Below are 19,617 nucleotides of genomic sequence, written 5' to 3'. Positions count from 1 at the left end.
CCACCCTCAATCAGAAAAGAGAGCACAGGAAAGAGAAAGGGAGAGGAAGAAAAATATAAGAATGTGTTTTTTTCATCTGGGGATTCTGGTTGACTGAGCCAGAAAGGAACAGGCAAATGTATTCATACTTGCAATACACTTGAAACAGTTCATGTTCTTTCCCATTAGGCTGAATTTCATGGTAGGTGCACATTAAATGCAATACTTTTATGCCAGGGCTTGGCTTCCTAAATGCTAAAATTAAGCTCTCAGAGTAAGCTAGGAAGTAATGATTCTGTTTCTGAAAGCCAGGACAGCTATGGAGGGTAAAAATCAACTGAATTCTGGGGACCTATCCTGCAATATGATTTTTTTATTTTGACATTATTAATTATAAATAATTAATTATTTTATTTTTTTCTTTCCAAATTAGTCAGCATGATTCTAAGAATTTATTTCTTAAGCTGCCCCTGAATTGCATGCTGATGGCTTTTTTTTCCTTTCCCCCCTTCTTTATCTTTTTCACCTAGAGAGGATTTTCCATGGGCAGGATTATATACATGACTTTCTATAAAGCTGCAGGAGAGGGATGAAGGTTATGAATCCCCAGGGCCTGAGGTGCTGCCCAGAGAGGCAATCTGGGGGCTTGGCTGTGGAGATGTTGCTCTTGGAACAAACAGAAACCTCTTGTTAAAGTGAGCTTTAAGTAAAATCTTCATGACAGAATTATTTTAAGTTTTTCTATGCAGTGTTAAATTACTAATAAAATGGGAAGTATCAAGTTATATTTAATTTTTTTTTTTCTGCATGAAGCCCCTCCTGTGCAGAGCTGGGTGTGTTTGTGTGTGCAAACTCAGCTGTGGGAAGCACACACTGAGGGCTGCACTGGAATCCTCTCCATAAATCACACATGTGGCTTCTCAGGCTGTTGTTGGTTACTGTGATGCCCTAAAAAACCTTTCAGGAATTTTGGAGCCTGGCTTAGCACACCAGGACTGATATTCTTACATAGCTAGAATGCCCAGGAGCCATGGCTGGGAAACTGCATGTGTGAGGTGCTACAAAAAGAACAAAGATTCTCTCCTCCCACGTTCTTCTTGTTTGCTCCACCACTTTTTCAGGCTCTTCTTGCCAGCCTGGTTTGTGGCAATAGCACAGATGTTTTCCACCTTGCAGCAATATGCTGAACATATGATGGAAATCCATCCTCGAATCCTGCCTCCCTGGAAAGTCCACTCTTACTCTCAGTAGATACTGTGGATTTTGATTTTGAGGATCAGAGTTTTTCCTCTGTTCCTTCCCTGAAAATTCACTTCACCGTGGCTGGCTACAAAGCTATTTCTGCACATGCCTAGGTCTGAAAGGATGTGCAAAGTACTACGGATCCTCTTTGTTTTACAAGCACCATTCTCTGTGTAAGCCCTGAGGAATCTTTCTCCTTGTCTCAAACAGAACCATGGGCGTCTCTGCCATTTGCTGATGATTGTTCACACAGCCCAAGAGCCCTAGTGTGACCAGACTGCCCCCATCAGTGGTGGATCTCCTCGGAACCCTGTAGCTTCATTCTCACAGCTGTGGCCTGAGATTTCCATGAGTTTTGTGATAGTAAAATTGGTGTGATATGGCTGAGAAAGAGCTGCCAGTTTTGGCAATCCTTTCCTCAGGATTTCTGAACTCCTTCCTTAGCATCTCTTTTTGCTTTGCCCTTCTCATTTCTGAGATCCTGCATGGCTGATTCAAAGCAGTCTGTTATCTAATGAGTGCTGAGGCCTCCTGGTCACTGCTGTAGACACACTGAATCTGATTTTATCATTGCCAGAACAAAGGGTTTGATTCCCTCTGAGGCCCAAGAGCAGGAATCCAGGATATTGGATTAGGCATTAATGGCACAGTGGGATGGAGGTTTTTAAAAGTAATTTCCCTTTCCCTCTGTCATTAATCTGCTTCTGTGGCTGATGAGCTGCCAGTGTCTTAAGAAGCAGATCTCATGAATATTCTTTAGTGACAGGCCAATCCAGAAGCCCTGCAGTGAATGCACTGTGGGCACACGTAACAGACTGAGGAACTTGTCCATTTATGTCTCTGTTTAAAGGAAAAAACTTTCTCAGACCAAAACCAGAACTGGACTAATAACCTTCTAATGGGTATACAGTGGGAAAGCTTTTTGTTTTCAAACCTGCACAAAGCACAACCTTCCATGCTTTGGGACACTAGAATCTGAATTTAGGATTTTGTTTAAGGGCCTGAATAATCACACCACAGCTGCAGTTTAAACCTAAGTCTATCATAGAGGATCTAGTCCAGACCTCACCATGCTTCTGTCATTCATTTTTAAGAAGTCCAGCATTGACAGGAGTGATTGACCAGTTTTCAGACTGATGGGGGAGTTTTCTTGGGGCAGTAGGAAATACATCCCAATACTTTGGTTCCTGTATTTATTCCAGTTCTCTGGGTGATTGCTCTGTTCCGTTAGTTGATAGCTGAGACTGAACTGCTGGGTTTTTTTTCCAAATAAAGTTGCACATGGTGAACTTCCCTGGGAATCCCTGTACAGCTGTGGTCCACCAAAAATCCCACGATCTCAAAAGCTAATGATAGATTTGCTTGTGAGTAGAATCAAAAAGTACTTAAGTCCTGCTTGTAGGCATTTACTGGGGGGGTGGGGTGGGCGGTGTGTGAACTCTTTTTCAGAAGCACCTGAAATGGTTCTCATTCTTTAGTTTCATGGATGTTTGAAAGTCAAATTATTGTACAGAGTTTTCAAGAGGGTTCCAAAAGATAAAGGAGTTATTTAGGGTGCTGCATAACCACCAGCTGCCATTACTGTTCATAATACAAACTGTTTTAGAAGTGCTGTTTCAGCCTTACTGAAAGATATTTGGGTTTCTGGAAAGCCAGAGGTGGGGGAAAGAATTGGAACAAAATTGAAATAGAGCAGACCAAAATAACACAGTAAAGCATATTATCAGCATTGAAAGGCCTTGTGACTTTGATAAATATTCCAGATACTGAATTTAAGAGACAGAGTTCTGCACACCGTATGACTCTATCACCATCTGCCTGGCACTGTAATTAATTGATTCTATCACAAAATTGCTTTGCTAATTAGATGGAACACAGTCTGGTAGTAGTACTTAGAGGGTTCATCTTCTGGCCTGGTGAGTGCTGTGCAGTATTTGTGTGTCCAATCCTTCCAGAGAAGCAGGGATTGTGATCCCAATGGCACTTAAGGACACATCCTTCTCTGCAGAGGACAAGGTGGGGGCTTCCTGTGCTCACACATTTTTAGGCTGAGGAAGTAATCTCAAACCTACTTAGTCAGGGTCAAGCTGTCAGCAAGAACGGATGCTGGTGAAGATCTTCTTCCTGATAGTTCTTCCCCTTTTGCTGGGGGTTACTCTCCCTAGAACTCTTGAGGTTCATAGAAGACTTCCTGATAAGCTGCAGGGAAGACCTGAGGAGCTGATTCAGCCTCCTGTTGAAATGTAAAGCTGTCCTTCCTGGCTGCTAATGAATAAGAACTTTGACAAGGACTGTTTTCACAGGCAGCTCCAAAGGTGGAACATGGCTTTATTCTGCTAGATTTTTACAGTGTAGAAATTATTTATTTGTAACACACTGAAAATGGAAATGTTAACCTATCTATGCACTAGTTTTACATTAGGATTTATGATGAGAATTACAAACTTCCAGCCCAGCGGGAATTAATTTCAAACACCCGCTTAGCATCCATTGAGGCACTTGCAGTCAAGGAACACCATATTGCATGGCAGAGATCTGGACTACAGGTTTTGTTTGGGTTTAAAAAAAGCCTAAACAACAGCTGTCTTCTTCCTCCTCCTCTGCAGTTAATTCATCATAACTGCAGCAAGAGGTCCTGCTGCACCCTGCTAATGTGAGTCAGAAACACAGAGAGCAGTGGGAGCACTGCTGGCTACCAGCACTGGCAATCAGAACATATTGTGTCACTTCTTGAATCAGAAGATATTGTGCCACTTCTTGTCCTTGAAGAAACAGCCATTTAGCAGAAGGTTCCAATTTCCACTGGGAATTTGTGTGTATGAGTGTAGGGGATGCAGATGTGGCCTCTAAACAAGTGTGGGGAGATGACTGCCGACTGCCGTAGGGTTTTAGCACTGACAGTCTGATAGCTGTAACTTTATAGCCTGCTGCACTTGCCTGTTGTTAAAACCCAAATTTATAGTCATTTAAAGCCATTTATCAAAAGATTTTTAGGTTGTTGAAGTAATAATATGAAAGTAAATTTCATCTATCTATCTATCTATCTATCTATCTATCTATCTATTATCTATTCCTGCTTTTATTTATATAAAATCCTTTTCAATTCAAAAAAAGGTGACAATCCCTATGTCTCTGAAAACCTCTAAATAAATAAACAACAATTTTAGGTGATAGATCTATTTGTATGCTTAATCAGTGTCCTTAAGCAGCATGAGAAATTGTCCAAGGACATACAAGTAATGGATAAGTGATATGACTGACACAAGCTTTAAAGGTATCTATTCATAATGATTTAAGAGAAAAACACGCTATAAGGGAACTATACTCTCTTCTTGGTTCCTTGTTTTTATTATTTATGGGTTTCATATGAAGTAGATGAAGTTTTTGTTTGCCAAAATAAAAATAAAATTAAATTTCTGAATCGAGATACCATTAACTGTAAAGTAAATGTAAAAAATCTAAGACAAGAAAGAATAATAATAACTAACATATAAAAGTCAGGTATTTTCATTCATGCTTTGTGGCTCAAGGATGTAGTTCTTTAAAATGACTGTTGCTTTCAGAGGACAACACAAGGCGCTTGGATCCTGCTAGGAAGTCCGAAATATCCTAAAATATATTAGGATGAAACAGGTATATCAAATATACCAAACCTATTCTGAAGGAACCAAGGTGTTTTCTTCCCTATGGGCTAAATGTTTAGATGTCAGTATTACAAAACCAGAAAGTCAGAAATTAGAACAGTGAATGATTCAAATGGAGTGCCTCTATCCTGCACACAGACAGGAGGAAAAGTAGGAAATATGATATATATTTATTATATATATTTAGATATATACTCATCCCCAAGATATTAGTTAATAAGTATGGTATATAATTATATACCATATATTATATATATAGATAAATATACTGTATATGTATTATATATACATATATATATATATAAAGTATGTAAGGTATATAATTATGTACCTTACATAATGTTACCTACACATTAGTCACAAAGGTGGGGGTTTTATGCACAAGTACTTTCTCACGTGCTGATTTAGCCACGCGCGCATTGATGGTTTCCTGATGTGGACAGTGCTGCTATGGACATGTGCCTGGCAGCGCTTGGATTCCGTCTGGCTCTGTGCTGCATTCCTGGGCAGCAGCAGTGCTGCTGGGCAGCTGGCACTGAGGGAATGCTGCCCGGGTAACTCCGGGAGCTTTGCTGTGGCCCTGGCAGCCGCCTGGAGCGGCTCTGTGTCTGCGCGGGGGCAGCTGCTGCTGCCCAGAGGTGACTCTGCTCCCAGGGTCACTTGTGAACAGGCAGTGTGTGAAGACTGAAGATCATCAGTCCTTGCACTGACAAATAATGAATTTTCCCCCAGGCAGTTTCTGAGTTCCGTGCACTCCTGTAAATATTGCAACTGCTCTGTTGGTTTGGAGCTCTTAATGGCTGTAAAGTGTTCAGAGCAAACCCCTGAGTACTTGACTCCTATTTTGTCAGCTGTCATTCTTGTAGCTTTTTACTAGCACTGAAGTGACAGCTTTGCATTCAGAAAAAAATATATTTACATATATTAAGAAGATTCTTTCCAGTCACTACTTTATGCACACCTTTATAGAAGGGCAGAAAAGAACACATTCTTATCTGCAATGCAATTGATTAAAGGTTACCATGGGATCCTGGCAAAATGCAAGATCATCCAAACTGGTGTGTTCCCATTAAACCTTTCACAGCCACACCCAATATGTTTTCTCAGGGGAAAAACCACAACCCCATGTCTAGCTGCAATCTCTGCCGATCAGGTTATGAATTCAGAGTGTAAGAACATAAGATCTTGCCTAAATTCAGGTCTTATATTCCTCCCATGCACATTACTGTAAACCTTAGTAATTCTCAGTGTAAAGTCATAATATTTTGTGCTCCTTGGATCTAATCTGGATGCTGCTCTATTGTCAGAGTGTTGTGTGGGGCTGGAATTGCTCTGGGCAGCCTGGGAGTGGGTGGTGCTGAGCAGGGATGGTGGTGAGGGCCTGCTGCCCACACTCTGCATGTCCGGAGGGTTTTACTTTGCATTCTTCCTCCATGTATCTCATGCCTATTGGAGGATGAGGGGTATTATTCACTCCTGAATTTCATTTTTTGGGTTACTTTCACCTGAAGTACACTCTGCCATTGTAACACCTGGTCCTTCTGCACAACTGAGGCCACGCTCTTCTATGTAAAATGTCATGGTAACTGAAATCCACAAGTAATTAGTGCCAGCACGTGATCAATGCTATTTGTAGAGTGTAGAATAGAGGTCTAAAAGCAGTTTGTCTCTTAGATGTTGTTAGTCACAAAGTGGGTATGCTAAAAGGAAGGGTTCAGTGTTAAAACTGTAGCTTGACATTAAAGTGTAAACATAACAAGGCAGGAACTGAAGAAGCTGAGGTGGTTGCATCTCCAAGTTTGCTTGTAAACAGCAGCTGCTGAGACTGCAGCACCTTGTGTTCAGCAGAGATCCTTCAACACCTCCTTCAACTCCTTTGCAACAAATCTGGTTTTAAAACAAATGGCTAAAACTGTCTGCACTCTGTATCAAAAGTACCCCATGACTCCTTTAAATACACTGGATATCTCTCACCTGGCAGTAATTCTGCCCTCTCCCCTGGCCAGGCATCACTGGAATCAGCTGTGAGGTGGTTTGGTTATTCACACTCCACTTCCAAACGCACAGGCCCAGCCACCAGCCACCACTCTACAGAGCTGCCAGTGCCTAATTGTTTCTGGCAATGGCAACTGCCTTTCTTAGGCTTTTTTCCTTCCTTCTCCCTCCTCAACTGGCATTTCAGGGCAGTAGCTTTCATAATACATTAGCTTAATGCACTCTGAGCTTGACCACATCTTCCATTCCCACTGCTGCCTGAACCACACATGGTCCTTGAACTCAGCATCCAGTATGAATGATTTAGACAGATGAATAAATAAGCCTCTAAATATCCATGTCCTTGCAACAGCAAAACCAGATGAAGCCTATTGTTGAGAGCAGCCTATTGCTGCAGACACTGAGCTGGTGAGCAGATGGATTCACATTCACAGAATGTGAGGGCATGATTCAGGAAAGTGAAGGGTAACTCACTTGAGCAGAATTTCAAGGACATGTGGACTCTGCCACAGTCCCCCTTCTAGTGACAGCACAGCCAGTGTAAGAGGCAGTCTGTCACCACACTGTGGTTCATTTTTACTCAGCAGAAGGCTCAGTTAATCTGAAAGGAGGAGAAACAATAGATGATTGTGTAACGAGCAATTCCTTCTGAAAGTCAATCTTGCTGCTTTTGAAAGGCCTGACTGGATGACAGCCCTCTCTGCTTTGTCAGGCCTGAAAAGGGTCTCAGACTGAAACAAAGCCTTCCTGTCCTGTTCCGGGCATTTTCCATGGGTTTGAGCCAGAGGAGGTCCAGGTGAAGCACAGCAGGGAAATCACAAGGCTCAGGTGCCTCTGAGCCTTCTGAGCCTGACGTGCTTGAACACCCAAACCAAAACAATGCATCTTCAGCCCAGTTGAACACAAAATGGTTAAATGGGGAAAAAAAAGAGATCTGTTATCTTCCATAAACTTGAAGGACTGGATTAAGACCTCCTTAGCTGTAAGTATAACTCTGTCATAGTCCCTTTCCAATTTCACAATTAAGGGTAGGAACTGAATCTGATAGAGTGGGGAAGGTTTTTTTCAATACTCTTAATCAAGCCTTGGGTGAATTTATGGAGACATAAACTCAGGGTTGGTTTGCAGAGACATGAAATCCTATCCAGTAGGGGCTGTAGCTCTGCCTGAAGCCAAATGTTTCACTGGCCCCTCAGTTAAATGATTTGAAGATGTGTCCCAGGGCTACTGTTGATTTTGGGAAGCTGAGTAGAAAACGGAATCACTCCTCTCTGCCTAGAGAAGGGAAAAAAGTAATTTTCTCCTGTCCTTTGATAGTGCACTGGGGTTCCTTTTATCTTTGTGCACACAGACAGCAATGAACAGACATTTCCTCCTCTCAAAGGACAGTTGGTAACAGAAAAGCAGTTTCAGGTCATGCTAATATTCACCTGTACAAAATATATTTGCATGAGAAATGGGAGTGTGGGTGGGACTGGTGTCACTTGTCACATCTCAGCAGGGCCACCCCTTCCCATGCCAAAAGCTCTGAGGGTTTGGCAGCAGCAGTTTGGCTTTTCACATCCATCAACATTCAAAGAGCAGCTGCATGACACAGTTTAATGGGAACTGGGGCATCTCTGTGAAAGGAAGTATATGGGGTTTTCTTGTGTGTTTTACACTTCACAATACAAAATATCCCATGGAATTTCAGTGTCCCACTGAACCATCTAAATAACTGAGCAAATAATTGAAAAAATAACTTATCATGTAAATATATTTCAGTTTCTTAGGTAACAAATCTATTAACATTTTATATGGAACAAACAGAATTATGAAGATCGGGAAGTCAGAAAATTCTTCAGGAAAAGAGAGGTAAAAACTTCCTACATTATTCAAAGAGTATATTATTTTATAATTTTTTCTCTTTTCACCAGAAGAGTTTTTGAAGGGATCTTGTTTGGATGGTACAAAAATGCAAAAAATTGTCTGACAAGTGCATCTGAGTGTGCACTGACACACGTAGAGTCTTCCAATAAAGAAAAAGAGAAGCAGACGAGACAGAAAATACTTCATTAATGACTAAATTAAATATTTTTAAGTTTGGTAAGGCAGAACTTTGTGCAGAAAGATTCTTTGGAAATCAGCTTTAATTTTCGGCAGAGTATTATAAATTCAGGTTGTATCCAGGCCACTTGATGTGAACAATCTAAAACATTCCAGAGGCAAGCAAAGGTTCAGGCCCAGCTTGAAGAGCACGAGCTCTGGAGCACACAGGCTCCGAGGTGCAGGCTGGCACCCAGCAGAGTGCAGGCACTGCTGCTACATGAGCTTTGTTAGCTCTCCAGGATTTTTAATTTGGAACCTTTTGTCACCCTTTACAGCCGCAAATCCTGCAGTTTGGGTAATTGCTCCTGATTTGCCCTCCTGCACAGCTGCTCCAGAGGAAGATGGCAGTGTCCCCAGTTCATAAACACCACCAGCACTGCCGCAGCAAATCTCAGCCTGGGCCCTTGCACCTGCAGCTGTGCCACCTTCCAGGATCACAGGGCACCTTCAGAACATCGTGCTGCACCTCCCAAACGGCCTCTGCATTTCTGGCAGGCATCTCAGACAATTCCAGGTAAAACTGCATGGAATTCCCAGCAACTAACATTGTGCGAGTTCCTGTATGGGTGTGGGTTGTTTTGCTTGTTTGTTTGTGGGGTTTTTTAAGGGTGTTGTTTGTTGCTTTGTTGGTTTTGGGGTTTTTTTTAGAGTTAATAAAATGATAGAAGCAGCTGCTAAGCAATAATACTTTGTGGTGCCAAGGGTAGTCCTTGTGTAAATGGAAACAACTTTTATTGGTGTTGGATTGGTTAAACAGTCATTGCAAATGTCAAACAGAACAAAGGGAAAAAATAATTTATTAGGAAATTTATTGAAGTAATTGGTCCTGATAATAAATGTCGTATTAATTGTCATATGTAAGTAATTGGTGATACCTTCCATAAATCTGTTTAATTCTGACTCTATTTCAAAGCTGCCCTAATGATTTTAAACCTCTATGAAGTTGCAAAAGTGTGAAGTTACACACTTTTGTATCTTCTTCACTGCTCCTGTTTTTACCAGTTCAGCACAATTCTCCTCTACCACTGGCTGTGATGTCACCACTTTTTGGACATATAAAAATTCTCTACAGTTCCTGCAATATAAAATTCCTGTTTTACCTTTCACCACTTCACTGGCTCCACTTTTAAGGTCACTCTAACCCAAACACCTCATGTCCCATGAGGTAATGCTGGGTTTTGTGTGCTGCCAGCTCTTGTTGAACTGGGGAAGTCACTTTGGGATCTGGCCTTTGTGAGAACACCAGAAACCCACAGTGATGTTTTGTTAGCCTCAGGAAGAACCATTCACATTGTAAACTGTAAAACGTTACACGGGCAGATCCAATTTCCTTTGGACTGAGAAGCAGTGGGGTACAATGATGGTTAAAAGATGGGTGTGCAAACCTATCCCAGCTGTAGCAAGTGCAAATTATGTGTTTTGTAAATCCAGATGATACAAATTTCCCATCTGTTCTCAAAGGGAGCTGTAAAATAATCCCCAAAATGATGAAAACTAAAAATATGTCAGTGTTTTTTTGAGGAAGAGAGCGAGGCACAGCCAGCAGGCAGGGACGGAGGCATCACAGACTGAGCAAATAATGAGGTTTCAGTTCTTTGCAATGAAAATTCTTTCGAGACTGATTGTTTCACTGGTGGAAAAATGCATTACTTCCCAAGGTGATCCTTCTGTTCCAGTACATGCTGCCAAAAGGCATTTTGTCTTCAAAGCATGTGTTAAAACTAAAAATTGATTTGAAACCCGTTTTTCCTATGGGTGACAGGGAGCTAAGAAACCTCTCTCAGAGCAGCCCTTTCTGGTCCTTCACCTGTTCCTATCAGAGAGGGCCATGCAATGGGGTGCAGGGTGTGGATTCTACATCAGCCCGCGTTTGATGGATTTAGCAAGTGGAATCTGGTGACTTAGGAACATCAAAATGGCCATGTCACATTTAGGCTAAGGGGCAGTATTATACAGATGTAATGCAAAAAAATTGACCCACAAGTTGAAAACTAATCTGCATCAATATACAAATACAGTAATAAAAGGTAATAGTTTGCAACTAATTTTCCTGTGTCAGTAATACCAATATTTTTAGCCACATGTCCACTGAACTGTGTCTCTGTTGAAGTGGGTACCCAGTTGTCACCACAGCCAGTGAGTGATATTGAATGAACCACTCATGGCCCAGGTTGGGGTGATGTTTAATGCTATGAATCTATGATCTAGATGAGCATGACATAGAAACCTGTGCCAAACACAATGTAAGGAAGCCAATTCTCATCTCTGGTGACTTCTTGTGTGCACCAGTTCCTCAATATTTTTGCATTGATGGCAACTAATTAAAAGTACAATAACCTTAAACCAGAGCACAGACACAGGATGTCATTTCTGTACTACTACAGTACCTTGATATTACCTTTATCCTCGCATTTTACCACGTTTTCCTTGGCTGTATTTGGGAACCATAATTTGAAAATCTGGGGAAAAGTTCTTGTTTTTACCTCTGCAGATGCTGCAGCTCTCCTTAAGAGCTGGAGATCTTATGTCTACAACTTTAGGAAAATTTCCAATTTACAGCTTGCTTATCTATCTAGAAATGTGTTTGTTTGTCTGTTTGTTTGTTTGTTTTAATCAGAAGCACAGAAATAAAGCTCTGAATTAAGGGATTTTTTTCTATTTTTAGCTATTTATCAGGTTTTCAGATATCTTTCAGATTGATTAAGAGGATCAAGTGGCACTCATGTTTCCATTTAGAGAAGCACAGAAATAAAGCTCTGAATTAAGGGATTTTTTTCTATTTTTAGCTATCTATCAGGTTTTCACATATCTTTCAGACTGATTAATAGGATCAAGTGGCAACAGTGCAGTTTCCACTCATGTTTCCATTTATGATTGTGCTGTTCTAAAAGGAAAGTATTTTATAAAATTGTCCATGTAGTTAAACAGTATTGGTGATATTCTGATTTTGTGCTCTCCCTAAACACCAGCTTCTGCTTGGGATTACTGCTCAGAGATGTGCTGTTCAGCCAGAGCACCCAGCAGGATGCATTGGAACTGTTTTCAGTCTACTACCGAGTGTCCCACATTCTTTCTAAAGGAACATCTGATTCCACAAATGTGTTTACTGTGAGGAGAGTGATCATTAGTGCAGTTTGATGTACTCTTCAAATGATGCACAAAAATCACCCCAAATAGCTCCTCCTTTTTGCTCTTCTTTGCAGAGTGTGTGTTCCTCCCTTAGCACCAAGTTCCAGGCCAAACCAGAAATCTGTGGATTCACATTTCTCTCTGGATGTGTCTCTGAGGAAGAGTTGGAGTTACAGTGACTAGATATGGTTGGGCTACTTGTCAACATGGCTGCTGCAATAAAGCAGCAATTTGTCTTTAAATATAAAATAAAATAATAAAGTAACTCACAGTTAATTTACCTCTCAGAGCTTTTATTGTCTGGTCAAGGCAGCAGGGCCTTACCCTTTCTCTGCTGCCCAGGAAGTGAGGGTCCTGTGGTTCCCTGTGTAATCACTGCCCTTGGAGCAAGTTTCAGGGCAATACATTGAGGTGACAACAAGGAAACCTGGTCTGAACATTTCTGGAAACTCTGGTCTTCTGTGCTGGGCTTTCTGTGACCAACTTCTTCAATAAAGCCCGGTACTTCTTGCCAATTGTTTGAGCCTTGTCTGCTGTGTGTGTTTGGAGAGTGAAAACAGCCAGTCTGTAGCTCAGTAGTTTAGCTTAGAAATAACCAAAATACTGATTTCTGCTAATAAGAGATGTTAAAGTGTGGATTAGAAGCAAAATTCAATACGAGGGGGTCCTAGTAAGAATTGGTCTCCCAGCTGTGACCAAAGAGCTCACAATTGCTCTCACCCTGAGAAGATCTGGGACCTGTTTTGTAAAGCTCATCTCTAAATCCTGAGGCCTTGCTGGAGAAATTCCTTCCCCAGTGGAATGGAGACTCCCCTGCATTTGTCACCTAACCATAATAAACATTGCAGGTCCTCAGTAAGTGGAAACAGAATTCAGAGTCAGTGGCAGGGAATGGACAGACACCAACCCGGCAGCCAGGAGAGCCAGGCTTTCTCCTTAAGTTCCTGTGTAATTTAAAGCAATTGACTTTTCTGCCAGCCTTTTTTCCCTCTGCCCACCTTTTGTGTTTTCTAGATACCTGTCATCTCAAAGAACAAGGCCAGTTGTTTTGTGCAGAACCTAGAGTGATTAAGCTTCAGTTTATTTGGGGCTTCTAAGTAGAAGTAATCTTGTAGAAATTTTGCAGCTAAATCAAAATAAAGCTGGATGTTGAAAACCTCTGAAGATCAGATGCTTACAGAGATGCTTTTCTTAAACCATAAAACTAGTAAAGATTACTTGTCAATGAAGGAAAAAACAATTGCTGAAAGACAAATCCTCATTTTAAAGATGGAAACAGAGGGATTAACTATGCTTGCAACTAAAAAGAGCAATTAAAAGATAAGAAACTTATTATTAAAGAGCCCACAGAAAACAAAGTGTCATGGAACTATTTGTATTAAGAGTAGACAGAGATCATGGGGCTTTAGCTGGAATGTCCTTTAATGAATTATCTTCACGCAGATTCTTGAGGACTGTAGGCTTCCATATGTCATATAATGTAATTAAAAAAAAAAAAAAAGTCAGGTGTATTTCAGGAAGTTCCAGCAAGATATGTATTATGTCTTGGAGCTAAAATCCCAGTTTGCATAAATGCTGTCAAACTGAACTGCTTCTGCCAGCTCTGAGCTGGAGGTCAAGTCTTCAAAACATCTGAGGACAGAGACTGTAGGGAAGCTTTACAGAGGAGTCCACCTCTCCCGGAGAGATGCTCTGCATAAAGGTGCCTGAACACACAGCTCAAACAGGATCTAAACCAAAGCTCCCCTTTGAGAGGTTTCTTGATAGAGCTGCTTGTAGCAGCTTGATGAGATCCCCTCCAAAAACTGAAGCATCATTTTATTTATTTGCTAGAGAGCAAGTTTGGACTAGACTCTGTATGTGTGCAATGCAGGTGCATGGGAACTATGCATCTATTATTTCCTAATCTATTATTTCGAGTGGAGAAGTGTGACTTGGGAGAAGCTGCTTGAAATGAAAGCATTAAGTTAGTAGGCACAATGGAAGTTATTGAAATGGAGTTGTCAGCCTACAGCCTCATACAGGAGGATGAGAAACTGTCAGGCTTGGAGAGAAATGGATCCCTTCCCAGTGCAGATTCCATTTAAAAGGTGAAGAAATGATTCTTCATGTAACAGATGACTTCAAGCCATCAGAAAGTAAATTGATGGCAGAAAGATGCTGGCCATTACTTAGTAGAGGAGAGGAACGAAGGATTCCAAGGTGTGGTTCTGGAGGTATTTGAGCATCCTTCTCTCCTGCCCAGCTGGAGTCATTAAAACATGAAGCGCAATGTGGAAAACTGTAGAGAGATATGGGGTATGCCCTTAAGGAAAAGGAGATGGGAACCTCTTTGGCAGCTTCAGAAAAACATCCACACTTGGAGAAGAAATAGAATGAAGGAAGAAAAGAGCAGATTATTCTGGGGATTAAATTTTGCTGTGCACTATAGAGGGGGCAGATGCAGTGCATGTCCATCAGTGTCTGGCATTACAGACCCATGTGGTTATCTGGCATTTTTGAAAATGGGTGGTGCATGTTGGTGCTTTGATCACTGACACTTCTTAAGGCATCCCACAAGTGCAAGGGGATGTCCTGCTGTGCTGTGCACAAGTCTGGCTGCAGATCTGTCAGGCTCTCTCTTGAACTCCTGGCATCCTGCACCTCCCCAGGCTAGCAGCTCCCACCAAAGCTGGAAACAATCTCCTGTCCTTCTGCATGTCTCACATCTGGGACGGCCCGGAGAACTCCTGCAGGTGCTTGCACAGACCCCAAATCACCCAGTCTCTTCCCTGGTTTGGACTGAGGCACTGGGCTCTGTGCCTGGGGATGTGCAGGAACAGATGTTCCTGTTGATGTTGTGCTTCCTGTCATTGGGAATTGTGTTCGTGCCTCAGACAACTGCACTAAACTGGCTGAGTTTGGAGTAAGAAAAAGACAGGATGTGCCATCAAGAGCTGCAGAGTCCCAGTGGAGAAGGCATTTTATTCTTGCTGTGTGCAGAAAGATTTCCTTGTTGATGAGTATAAGTTTATTCATCCTTTCACTGTTGTCCTGGGGTCTCAGTCTCAGTGCTGGAGTCAATGGCAGCACAGCTGGCAGCCAGCTGTGCTCTTCTGCTGTCCCCGAGCCAGATGCTGAGGGACAGCCTGCAAGGTGGCTCTACTGATTCCAGGATGAGGATTTTCTGCACTTTTCCCTTCTGGGAGGTGTCCCCTGGGCCTGTCTTAGGTGGGTTTTTGTGCGCAGAGAGCCATAGTAGGAACGCTTTTGTTCCTTCTTGGTTTGGTGAGAGAATTCTGTTTAGCTAGGACAAGTCTAAAGTCTCTAAAGATTCTAAGACAGGAATCTTAGTGCTGGATTTGGAAATGCTGTTTGTATATATTAAAGCTTTGGGTTTTGTCATTCATGCCTGCAAATGAACATTTGACATACCTCTGGACATTCCTTGTGCTCTTATATATAAAAGCAGGGATGTAGTTGAATTGGACAATCATAAATACTTAATATTTGAATACATAGAGTCACTAAATAGCTGGATAACTATCTTTTTATAAAACCACATATGTGTTGGCAATCTGCATAATTGATTGAATAATCAGTTGGTTTGATTGCTTTTACTTGTGTCTACAACGAATTTCCTCAGAGATAAATCTCAGAAGTGCTGGGAAGGAGGTGGAGGAGGCAGGCACATGCAAAAAGGGAAGGCAGTTTGCATAGAACAATTCTTCTGCCTTTTTACTTCTCTGACAGTTTTTGGACCCCTTCATTTAAGCATTTGAAACACTGACTGAGGTTCATGACTGCTGATTAATAATATATATTCATTGTCATTATTTTCTAGAGATAAATCTGACTTTTTATTCTGAAAACCAACCAACCATCCAAACACAGCTGACTAAAACCTAGAAACACTTTGCAAAGAAAATCCGATGTTTCTCTCAGAAAGAAACATCTAAAGCAACAAAGTCAAAACAAATTCTATTTCTGACTAGGAAGTTCTGTTGAACTCTGGCCCTGTCAGCCCACCTTGGCTCTGTGTTGTTGAAGTCACTGGGCTCCATCCCTGAGTATTCTCTTGCCTGGACTTTGCTTGGGTGACTTTTCCCCTTTGTCCTGGACTAGAGCAGGACTCTCCAGGCACAGCTGACTCTGTATGGGCAGAGCTGCAGTACTGCTCCTGGGCCTTTGCCCTTGCTTAGGAAATTCAGTGTTTGGGCAGCAAACAGGTCTGGTACCTGTCCTACAGGAGTTCTGCAGAGGCCACAGTGGAGTCTCCTTCCTGTGGTACCTCCACACAGCCTGGGATAACTCCGGTCTCTCCACATCTGCTGTAAAGGCATCCCATGAGCCACGGTTTCACTTGTGGCTAATGCCCACCTGGTGCTGTGTTCATGTTATCTGTTCCTGCCAGTGGAACATTTCAGAGCCTAGGCATTATAGGAATTAAAGCTGAGAGCCCTTGTGGAGAGGACCAGAGTGTCAGGCCTGGCTGGGCTGGACTCAGTTAAGGCTGAAGGAAAATCCTGATCTAAACCACTTAATTTTGTAGGCACCTGCATGGAAATGAGAGCAATCCTCTGAACTGGTTGCTGCAGTTGTTTTATTACAGAACTCTGCTGATCTAAACCCAATGCAACACAAAGCTGTCCTGCAGCGAAGTGCTGGGAAACATCACTTTGTGCATTATGTAAACCCAACATTTCTGGGGGAAAATAATCTCAGCATTCTTTTTGCAATATTGACCTGTAACAACACCAGCACAGCACAGGGATTTTCTTGCCAAGCCCACAGGCAGCTCCCTAACAAATGAGAGACTGCCAATGCAGCTGTACCAATGTCCACATTTTTGTACTGCTATTAGGTATTTTCTGTGACTTGGGTGATGCCAGTTGGGCATCTATTAGGCAGCAGGTACTGATTTTGCAGTTGCTCTTCAGCCCAGCTTTAATGTGGTGTTTTGGAGGAGATTACCAGGCAATCTGAAAGATAGCACTTGGCATTTACTTGTTTTTGCACTGTCTTCACCTTTACCAATGCAACTCTGCTCTCAATTACCAAAGTTATCTTAGGGATAGATCCTAAAAATCCCTACAGTAGACAGAAGCTGGTTGTGACTCTATGAATAATTTCTCCAAGTTTGCTCTCATGGTAGGTTGCGACACCAAATATTAAAATGGGTGTGAGTTCTAGTCTATGAATGATTGTAGCTGTCTTTGTGTTCCTCCATGTATGTTCCAAAGTAAATGAAGGGAACTCCTTGTCTGTTCTTCCTTTCAACTGCACCTTTAATTGTAGGATTTCTCAGCCATGATGGGCATGACCTGTGTTACAAAGTCACAGTCTGACTCTAACATTCCAGCACGGTTTCCTTGAGCAGAAGCCCTTGCTTCAAGAGGGCTCTTGGTGGGTTTAATTGTTGTGTATTTTTCTCATTTTGCATTCTTCCATCCAAGACACTGGACAGGCTGCCCTGCTTCCCTGTGTGCACGTGGTTTTCTGCCAGAATAGGACCAGTGACATGAGGATAACTGGCTCCTATAATGCTGTATTTCCTTTTCAAAAAACCTTCAAGTAATGACTACAAAAGGCAGTCATAAAAAGGAGAGCAGAAGGAAGTCAAATGTCAGGAATTGTTTTATTTCAACGACTGGAAGTAATTTTTAGCCACATTTGTTTCACTAGTGAGTGCCAAAATGTTATAAATTTTTGACTGAAGTCAGTGTGCTCCATTTGTCAGTTTGCTAGTTTGCTGTTGTGGGAAAAAATGCTGAAAGGAGGATTTAAAAAAAAATAAAAAATTGAAGTACTTGTACCTGACAGTAAATTTTATGGTCCTTTATTTCAGACAATTCTGTGATTTCTTTGAGTTTGGTCTGCCTAAAGATGACAAGGTTAAGGACATTTCTGTTAACTCAGTTTTTTCTCAGTCAGGAAGCTATTTGCTTTTTACTGGATTGATGTTTACCTGCTAGAGAACTTTAAATATAATCCTGCATCTGTACATGACTGCAAAGCATGCCAATAATGCAGTTAAAAAAAAAGAAAAAGAGATTACTTACGGAGATTGGAATAATTGCTGCCTATCCCAATACTGATGGAGCTTCCAGAGATGAGAGGAAGATGGAAGAAAATAACTAAAAAGGGAAAAATGAAGAGAAAGGTCCTTAATAGCAGCTTGGTTTTGTTTGGTACCAGATGTGAGTTGAAGGCACGTTGAGTTAAGGTTCACCTGCTCTCTCTGGGCAGGATTGCACATCTCAGAGCCTGAGTGCACACATAGATGTAGCCTGAATGGGAGAAAAATGCCAAACAAACCACTGCTTCATACTTCTAGGAATCCCTCCTGTTCAGGAGATGGTATTAATGCCTCTCAGATTCCAAACCCCATGTATAAACAACAATGTGTTATATAAATATGCTAATTATTGTTAAGTCATTCACCAGTCTCTGAAACAGGCACCTACCATTGTAAAACCAAATAACTCCCCTGATTTGTGTGAGTGCAGCTTGAACGCATAAGGCATGTGTGTGCCAAACTGGGTTGGAATAAATTTAGTCTAAAATCTGATACACATACTCCCCCTATGCACTTAGGCTTTAATATTTATAACTTGCTCTTCAAAGATTTATATTTACAGGCAACAAAATGCACACGAGTAAAACGTGTCCTAAATAACCACATCTTTAGATTTCTTAAAAGATGAGCTCGTTTGCTAATGCAGACGGATTTAAAGGCTGATTCCCGAGAGCCGCTCTCTGTGTCACAGACTTCGGCTCGGGGTCTGGGCGCTGCCCTGCCCTGCCCCCGGCGGGCACGGCTGGCAAGGGGCCGCTCCCTTCTCGGGAGGGGGCCCGGCCCACACAAAGTTTCGGGCAGGGGCCTTTGGGCTGTGGGATCCCCGCAGCCCGTACCCGCGGCTGGGCGGCAACCCACGGGCTCCCGCGGCCCCTCGGAGCCTGCCCTCCCGGCCGGGATCGGCCCCCCGGAGCCTGCCCCACCCGGCCGGGAGCGGCCCCTCACAGCCTGCCCCACCCGGCCGGGAGCGGCCCCTCAGAACCTGCCCTCCCGGCCGGGATCGGCCCCCCGGAGCCGGCACGGCTCCTGCTTTATCCCAGCACGGCTCACGCCTTTCCCCACCTTGCTTCCTTCCTTACCTCGGTTCAGGCTCTGCCTCTCCTCATCTCAGCCCCTTTCCCCAGCCCGCTCCAGCCCTGCCTCCCCTCAGCCCGGCTCAGCTCCAGCCCCTGCGTTCCTCCACCCCGGCTCAGCCCGTACCTTCCCCCGGCTGCTGCCTTCCCCCAACCCGGCTCAGCCCGTGCCTTCCCCCGGCTGCTGCCTTCCCCCGGCTGCTGCCTTCCCCCATCCCGGCTCAGCCCCTGCCTTCCCCCGGCTGCTGCCTTCCCCCGTCCCGGCTCAGCCCGTACCTTCCCCCATGCCGCCCTGCCCTGCCTTACCCCAGCCCGCCGCCGTGCCCGCTGTCTCCATCCGCCCCCGCCGCGGCTCCCCGGGGGCCGGCGGGGCCCCGCCGCCTCCTGCCGTGCGCGGGGCCGGAGCGGG

The 19,617-nt window shown here is 43.0% G+C and overlaps 1 protein-coding gene across 1 annotated transcript in view; it reads right to left on the bottom strand.

Moving 5' to 3' along the window:
- Positions 1-19,494, bottom strand: part of BEAN1 (brain expressed associated with NEDD4 1) — a 50,938-nt gene extending 31,444 nt beyond the window's left edge. Inside the window, exons 1-2 of the mRNA XM_041397397.1 lie at positions 19,485-19,494; positions 18,119-18,193 (exon numbers count right to left, since the gene is read on the bottom strand). Coding sequence (XP_041253331.1) covers positions 18,119-18,193; positions 19,485-19,494 — 85 coding nt within the window. The remainder of the gene's footprint in view (positions 1-18,118; positions 18,194-19,484) is intronic.
- Between the last annotated feature and the right edge of the window lie 123 nt (positions 19,495-19,617).

Source organism: Onychostruthus taczanowskii, unplaced genomic scaffold (assembly GCF_017590055.1).
Source record: "Onychostruthus taczanowskii isolate IOZ18803 unplaced genomic scaffold, ASM1759005v1 scaffold139, whole genome shotgun sequence".
Taxonomy (NCBI): Eukaryota; Metazoa; Chordata; class Aves; order Passeriformes; family Passeridae; genus Onychostruthus; species Onychostruthus taczanowskii.
The sequence above is the reverse complement of the archived record's forward strand: the minus strand, read 5'-3'. Positions and strand labels throughout refer to the sequence as shown.